We start from the raw sequence: 8,002 nt of genomic DNA on the forward strand, positions 1-8,002 counted from the left end.
AAAAAAAAAAGATTTAACACTGTTTGTTAATATGGGAGTTTACAGTGGAATACTCAGACAGTCTTTGAATCTGTCTAAAAGAGTTTAAGATCTGTGTCTGTGTTTTTTTTAAGGATGAGTGGACTTTCCACTATTTTTGTTTCCTTACAAAAAGTGAGAGGGACGAGCTATACAGAAACACCAGGACATAATGTTCTTGAAAGATTTGACCCTAGGCCGGCAGGGGTACATGTGGAAAGGTATAGGTGCCACAATATCCCAAACACAGGAATATTTTTGTCTACGTTCCCTGCTTCAAACAAGGGAGTCTGGTTGCTATGCAGGGTTTGTGGGGGAGGGTGTTGGTCAGTTAGTCTGGTTGCCGACTGGAGGGAACTCAGTCTCATCATCCAGACAGACGGGGCCCTCTGCGAACTCATGCTCTGGGATGACCTCGCCTTTCTGGGCTCCACCATCCTCAGAGTAACCTGGGACAAGAAGGGAGGGGGGAAAACTGAACTTACAGGCCCCAAGCACGTGCATAAGTGGTTTTAATTTGAAAGTAATACCAATAACCTTTGTTTATTTATCCATTAAACTGTATTATATAACATGTAAAACTTGGACTGTTTCTGGCTAATGTCCAGTCACTGGAAAATGAAGTGGCCAAAATGGGACTCAGGGTCTGACTAAGCAACTGAAAATCAGACTGTTGTGTCCACATCTTTACAGAGACCTGAATGGACAGAATTATCTCCTGGGTGTTTATGTGTATATGTAAATAAATAACTGTATATATAGCTATTGCTGTTTTTTGAATCCTGAATTTGAAAAATAGTACTTAGAGTAGAACTATGTCAACAATGCCTTAAGAGCAATTAGGATTTCAGTTTGACATGTTTCTGATATTGTTTGCACCAAGTTTAAGCAAATGGACTCCATGTTTAAAACAGGTCTCAGGAGTTGCGTAACAGTTGAAGCCAAACTCAGATCATCACAGCAGGTGCAGGTTCACAGCGGAGTTTAAGGAGTTACTGTTGTGTAATCGGTTTAGAAGGCCTGTGCTGAATCTTGGAAAGCTTTTCATCAGTTTATGATCAGAAATACTGTACCCATGAGAGTTGTGGAGGAAGGTGGGGTTGAAGGAAGAGCCACAGTAGCAGCATAGGATTGGCTGGCTGGTTGGGGAGCGACATCATCTGGTGTGTCGTCTTCACTCTGTTCCACCTGCTCCTCGCTGGAGTCAAACAGCCTACAGGAAAGTGACAGACAATGATTCAATAACTTCAAAACACGCAACTCACTGTGACAGAGCAAGCATGAAGCAGTGTTACGTTTTAAAGCTGCAACCTGCAAGATTTTAATGTAAAAACACAGTAACTGACAAAGTGGGTTACAACTGAGAAAAGTGTAAAATATTAACAAAGTGTAAACAATTACTCTAAAGTCAGGTGCATGACACCCACCGCTCAGTGACACCGTGAGTGTGAATTCAGTACTTTTAGTATTTTAACTGAAAAACTGTATAATAACATTAAGCCAGGCAGGTAAACAGCCCTGTGCTGTGAACAGTTTACTTAAAATGTTCAGCATGTCCAGCATTTTCATTTCCATTTCAGCTCAATGAATTTGCCGTAGTGCCAATATTGTTCCAAATCCATTCCCTCCTAGCTCACTAGAAATGTTTTGGAATTCAAACATAACAAAAATGATTGTATCTTATATAAGTTATAGCATATAACCCACTAAGACACACACACACCTGTGTTTCTGGACCAGGACACACTCGCCTCCATCCTGTGGATCCACATTATAAATGTAGAGAAACCCGTCTGAGGATGCCACCAGCAGGCGAGGGAGCTTCTGAATCCTGACAAAAAGAAAACACACACACAATGTGAAGGAAACTACACATAAATACACCTCTCACCATGAATACACAACCCACTCCCGTCTCTCGCTCTTTGCCTTACGTGGCCAGGGCACAGATGTTCTTCAGACCAAACATGTTGAGTCGCACCGTGGCGAAGGCTCTGTCCTGATGCATCATGTCGGATACCTGGGTAGGCAAGTAAGTGCTGGCTGCAGTGAACATTTTGCCCACATACGCTGACCATGTAGGAGACTCCTCCTCTTGACTGGTAGGAAACAACACGGTGACATATTTTAACATTAATAAATAATTTCTGCAGGCATCTGGATTTTTTCTACAAAACTCAATGTCACACAGTCAGTCACTTAGTTGATTTTCATATTACTGGATTGCTTTACATTATATACACAGTAGAGGGTGCTGGTTATTCCATACATTGTCCTTCTCTCAACCATGCAAGGTTCATAAAAGGACAATGGCTAATACAGAAAAGTCAAAAAAGCAAAAATGAATGTCACTGTTCAAAGCTTGACTTGATTTTAAGATTAGAATTTAGTTGGCATTTAGTTGTGATGGTTAAGGTTTGGGGTTAGGAGCTGGAGCATGCATCATGTCAATAATTGTCCTCACAACTAAAGACTCGCAAGTGTGTGTTTACCTGGGGCTGTGCTGCTCCAGTTTAAAGATATGGACCGTCTCAGTGTTGCTGGAGGCACACAGGAACTGGGCATCTGCACTAAAGGACAATGAACTGATACTAACGTATCTGACACACACACACACACACACACACAGAAAGGACAAAACAGTCAAGATTACGTGTACATTTTCAATTAAAACAAAAATACCGTGTACAAAAAAACATGGCACAGTTGATACTTTAGAAATAATCAGCCAAATTATTGATTTTTGTCTGTGTTTTTAGTTTAAAGTGTGGCACTCTGAATGCTAGAAAATTGTGTGTGAAATCAGCCTCTCTAGTGTGTTTGATTCCACTATTCACCTACTTACATTTCTGTCTTAATCAAAGGCATTTGGTCACTGACACTGGAAGCTGCACAGTGTATCCAAAACCAACTAACACTGGCTAAAGAAGAGCAACTTTCTTACTCACCTAAACACTACTGAGTAACAGAAGAGTCATTTAAACTGCTCACCTTCCTGTCATGAGCCTTTTGTTTGGCTTTAACCCCAACCATGAATCATCCTCTCCACTGTTTCTCTTTTTGTTTATACTTTCTGACTGAACTACACAAAAGTATTAGCACTAACCTCTTCATCCCTCGACGGAATTCAAACAGTTTCTGCCCTTCAGGAACACTGAAGACTCTGATAACTGTGCCCTGCAGAGGAGAAGGTGGTCAGACAGATGTTGATGGTTAATACCAAAGAAGGAGGGATTTAAAAAAAAAACAACAAAAAACAATCAAGTCTTCACCTTCTCTGAAGCGCTGGCCAGTTTGGTACCAGAGGAGTTGAAGGTGAGGGCTGCCAGGGGACTGTCATGGGCTTGGATGAGCGTCAGAGAGCTCTAAAGGGGCAAACAAGTGCTTTCTAATGACATCAGCACCAACACTGGGCTGCTTGTCCCCATGGAGCTTTTCAAGAGACATGACAACAGCTGCATTTTTTCCTTTATTGTTATGTTCAGAGTTTAGTACAGCCTCACCAGGTTGTTGGCATCGTAGACGGTGATCTCTCCGATGGTGGTGCTGCCAGGGTACGCCAGGTAGGAGTTACTGTGGTTGACAGAAAGAGCGCAGAGACCTACAAGAGAGTACAGAGTATAATTTAGGCAGTCTACCATCATTTTTGTTTCTTTAAGGACCAATTTTTGCCCATTGCTTTTCACTGGAGCTACACAGCATTATCTGTCTAAGTTCTTTATTTGTTTAGTACAGTCCTGCTGGGCTGAGAAAAACTGCCAAAATCAAACAAGCAATGCATGTATTTTTTTGAGTAATTATTGCTCACGAAGTAATGTAACATGTGAGTAAAAAGAAGACAATGGAAATGATATGGAAAAATGCACTATTTGCAATGCAATGTTTTGCAAATTCATGAGTACTTTTGCATTTGAAGCATCCAGTTATACTGAGAAACTACATCGGTACTGTGCACCCTGACAAGAAGCCTTCAAGCAATGCTGTACACATTCTGAGAGAAGAAACAGCACATTCGTCACTTTTCAGATGGAAAGTTGAATTCATAAGCAATAAAATACACCCTTCCTCAATTCCTTACAGGTGGTGGTTTTGCTATTATAGCCTTTCTCGTTCTGGTAGGACCAACAGGTTTTGGTGGCTAAATTTAATAAACTTTAAATATTGCTCTACTAAACTGATTTTACTGAGTCAGTTTGACTTCTTTTTTTTTCTTTTCTTTTTTTTTATATGACTCTTCTCTGCTTGCTCTATTGTTAAAGTACATGTGATCATCCTGTGAATGTCACTTTTGTTCATAGAGGCCTCTATTCAGTAAAAGTTACATATCATTGCTTTAAAGTAAAGTAATTAGGGTCTATAGGAATTAATGTGTGCTCTTTTTTATACAGTCTATATATACTTTAGATATCTGCATAACAGTTTGAGTGTACCTGAAGGGTTGGTGGGTGTGTTGAGCAGAGTCTTGAGTAGTTTCATGTCTTTGATATTGTGGATGTAGATTGACTCCTCCAGGCAAACCACCAGCCGCTGTGACAGATCACCAAAAAAAGCAACAACAAAATAGAACGTTTCAAGTCAATTTAAGCAAAGTTGTTGCTTCTGGTTTGTGTGCACAACTTTGAGGATTACAGATCGGTCAAGATCAATTTTCCATCCTTACCTGTCTGTTGAGCCTGACGGAGAGGATGTTGTTGGAGTAGCTGTAGTTACAAATCTCTGTTCCTTTCTTGAAATGGTAGACGTTCATTCGCCGTGGCATGGACAGACTGACCACCACCACCAGACTGCTGGAGAACAGCCGCTCCACAATATACACATCTGTACACTCCACTGGGAAGGACAAGTGATTGGACAAGAATTGCAGACTTGTTTTCAGAAATGCATCAGAAGCTTTACTGTCAGCTCACACCACCAGTGCATGTACACTGTATTCATTAAGGCAAATACAAAATCCTCTTTGTTGTCAATTTTTGACAATTTCTTTAGTTACAAACAGCCTGATGGCTGCTGAGGTCAAACTGACTCTAAACTTTCCCCTTTGTTGTGCTTTTGAGGCTCTGCTGCGTGACAAACATGTTTGAGCTGTTGTATGACCAAGGTGAACCTGACCACAGCTCAAATAAAACTGTGTAGACTTCTATCTGTCTGCTCGTATGTCACTTTGGGAGGGGATGCTGGTGTGTCACAGTGTCTTTCAAGTATTGGAGGGATGACTGGATCTTTCTCAACATTTGTGGCTGTCATGTGACATCACATACTTCCTGCCAACTCAGCAGGGAATAAAGCACAGTGTTACTCTTATTACCTCCCTCGTGGATGCAGTCCAGTTTGTCCACAGCTGTGACTGAGAAGAGCCGGTAGCCAGTCTTGGTGCCCACTGACAGAGACCTACAATAACATCACACACACACACACAGACAACATGTTAGTAGCCTTATCAGATTTTTGTGGTGGCATCCATGTTTTTAGTACGAAGTGCAAGATTCTAAAGTTATTGACAAGTATTCTGATTTTTTAGTAATCAGATGGATTACGTTGCTAATTAGAAAAATTGTCTTGTAATTTGAATTCAGTAACTGGTAATATTTCAAAGCAACGAGACCCGACCCTGTCTGCATTTTTGTCATCAACATTAGCATTATGATTCTTTTTGCTAGGCCTGTTTTCTTCTAGGTCACTATGGTGGAGTAGTGGTCATGTGGCTCAGTTGTCATCTTTGTTCCACATTAGAAATTTTGTCATTTTATTCTGCATATTCTGTATTTTGTTTGTTGTTGTTTTTTCTGTTCATGCAGCATCTATTGTATATCTGTGGATAAACTCTAAATCCCACTGAGGCATTGTGATTTGTGATTTGGGGCTTTATAAAACAAACTGACTTGACCAGCCACATCTACCATTGTTAAAGTTAAAAATACCTAAATAACACTTCAATTCCAATTATAAATGTGATTAAAAAATACCCTGAAACAATTTAACATGAAATCTGTTATATTTGCTGTTTGCATACATACACACACACTATCTTTCTCTCTTTCTCTCTCGCTCTCTCTCACACACACACACACACATAAAACAACATAAAACACAGTTTTTATAAACATTTTTGGTGCATAATCTACTAATCTACTACTGTCGTAGTAAAATAATCCCATAAAATTTTAAAGCTTCTTGTTTGTTTATTTGGTATTACTAGAACAGATTAGTGAAAGGATTTGGTTAAAAGGAATATCTTACTCTTGAAAGGCATAGGATTATCCATGTACACACACACAACTGTACAATCACTAGTACAGTACTGAGGTGAAATAAAATCTAAGTAAAGGATGCTCTAAGTCACTGGCTTTACGATTGTTAGTTTCCATCGAGGATATAGTGCAGAATCACTGTGATACCACAATTGGCTATGCTGTTTTAATAGAGTGAAGTCAAAGTATGGCCAGTTATCGGGTCAGATCATGTCTTTACATCATCCGAGGAGGTGACTGGTGAGCCCTGTGACATGATTACACAATTTCTTATCTCTCTTAAACAACACAGCCATATTATAGGTTCCATTAAAATCTGCTAATTACCCCCAAAGAAGCTTGCCTTATCTTATCATGGCTGGAGTTGAAAAGAACAATGATGACAGACAGATAAGAAGGCACAGTGGGCTGTTTGGCCACCTGGTTAGTTTTACAGTCGGAGGCATAAGAGTTGTTTACGTAAGGCGTCACACCTGTAAATGAAGAAGTCAGTGAGTTCTGCTGTCTGACTGTTATATTTCATCCTCTAATCCCTAAACAAGGTACAGTGAACACCTACTGTGCTGTAGATGTATGTAGGTGATGACACAGGAACTTATGTCTGTAAAATGCTTTCAGTAATTTTGGTGTGACTTCAGAAAATGCCACACTTTGCTATTACTGTTAGATGCTAATTATTAACATGTAATATTGTATGTTAACCGGTTCAATGAAGCATGAACTCACATAAGACACTAAAAACAAGGCCCGTTTTCCTGTTTTCAACTAATAATTTTAAACTTTGTTTTGTTATACAACAGCCTGAAGTTGGGTTACTAAAACTGACTAGTTTAACGTGCAGCAGGAACTGAAGATCAACACAGTGGCCTATTTCACTTTTAGCTGGTAGGGACAAATCTACAAGTTAGTTGGCCTATAGTTTCATTTTGGACCCGCACACACTGCCTGATTGTTGGCACCATTACTAAGTAACATAAAACAATCCAGAGAACGTATGTGCGACTGAAAACAATTATGCAACAGTCAGGTGCATCAAGGAGATTGAGTTCATGCTGGGCCCAGCCCGCACGTCGCTTACGTGGTGTCCTGGTTAAACGAGGCACAGATGAAGCCTCGTTGCGCTTCGGGGTCGTTCGGTGCGTCCCGAGACTCCATTCGAGCTGCCAAATCCCTTCTCCTCTAGCTGGTTGAGGTCGGAGGCCTTTGGGCTCGGGTCGATCCCCGCCGGAACCCGCTTCCCCTCCTCTGCTCCCCGACTCCAAACGCCACGCTCACACTCTTCAGGGAGAGCAATGTCCGGGCAGGCTGGCTCAAGTGGCATACATCACACACCGAGTGACCTATCCCGAAACTGAACAGGATAACAATAACACCTCCTTAACAAGCCGTTTCACTCCTCCGACACTGTTGTTATTGCGTTATTAACTTTCAACATCCACACAGCAAAACAAAAACAGCTGATGGGTGTATGCGTCACTCAGGGGTGCATCATGATTGGCTGGCTGCAATATGTCAAGCGTTCTGCTCCGGGGTTTCTATTGGTCGAGCTGTTTAAAGCTTCTGATTCATTTGATACCATAGATGTCAAATCAAATAAGAGCCGCCTATTGAGATGAAATAAAGGTTGATTGGCCAATTATACTTCGCGTCCTGTCACGAGGAATTGTTTTGATGATTTCATTGGATAAAAGACACGTCAAGCTTTTTTTTTAACTGCCCGCCTAACTCTGGAAGAG

General features: G+C 40.8%; 1 protein-coding gene across 1 annotated transcript; it reads right to left on the bottom strand.

The window, feature by feature from the left end:
* On the bottom strand, nucleotides 1-7,738 carry LOC124052856 (WD repeat domain phosphoinositide-interacting protein 1-like). Its single transcript, XM_046377590.1, has 12 exons — nucleotides 7,345-7,738; nucleotides 5,324-5,406; nucleotides 4,679-4,848; nucleotides 4,449-4,545; nucleotides 3,522-3,619; nucleotides 3,291-3,383; nucleotides 3,125-3,195; nucleotides 2,511-2,618; nucleotides 1,953-2,117; nucleotides 1,742-1,849; nucleotides 1,092-1,231; nucleotides 1-467 (listed from the first exon to the last, which is right to left on the bottom strand). The coding sequence occupies exons 1-12, from the start codon at nucleotides 7,419-7,421 to the stop codon at nucleotides 346-348; spliced, it is 1,332 nt and encodes a 443-aa protein (XP_046233546.1). The 5' UTR covers nucleotides 7,422-7,738; the 3' UTR covers nucleotides 1-345.
* Nucleotides 7,739-8,002: the final 264 nt, after the last annotated feature.

Source organism: Scatophagus argus, chromosome 21 (genome assembly GCF_020382885.2).
Source record: "Scatophagus argus isolate fScaArg1 chromosome 21, fScaArg1.pri, whole genome shotgun sequence".
Taxonomy (NCBI): domain Eukaryota; kingdom Metazoa; phylum Chordata; class Actinopteri; family Scatophagidae; genus Scatophagus; species Scatophagus argus.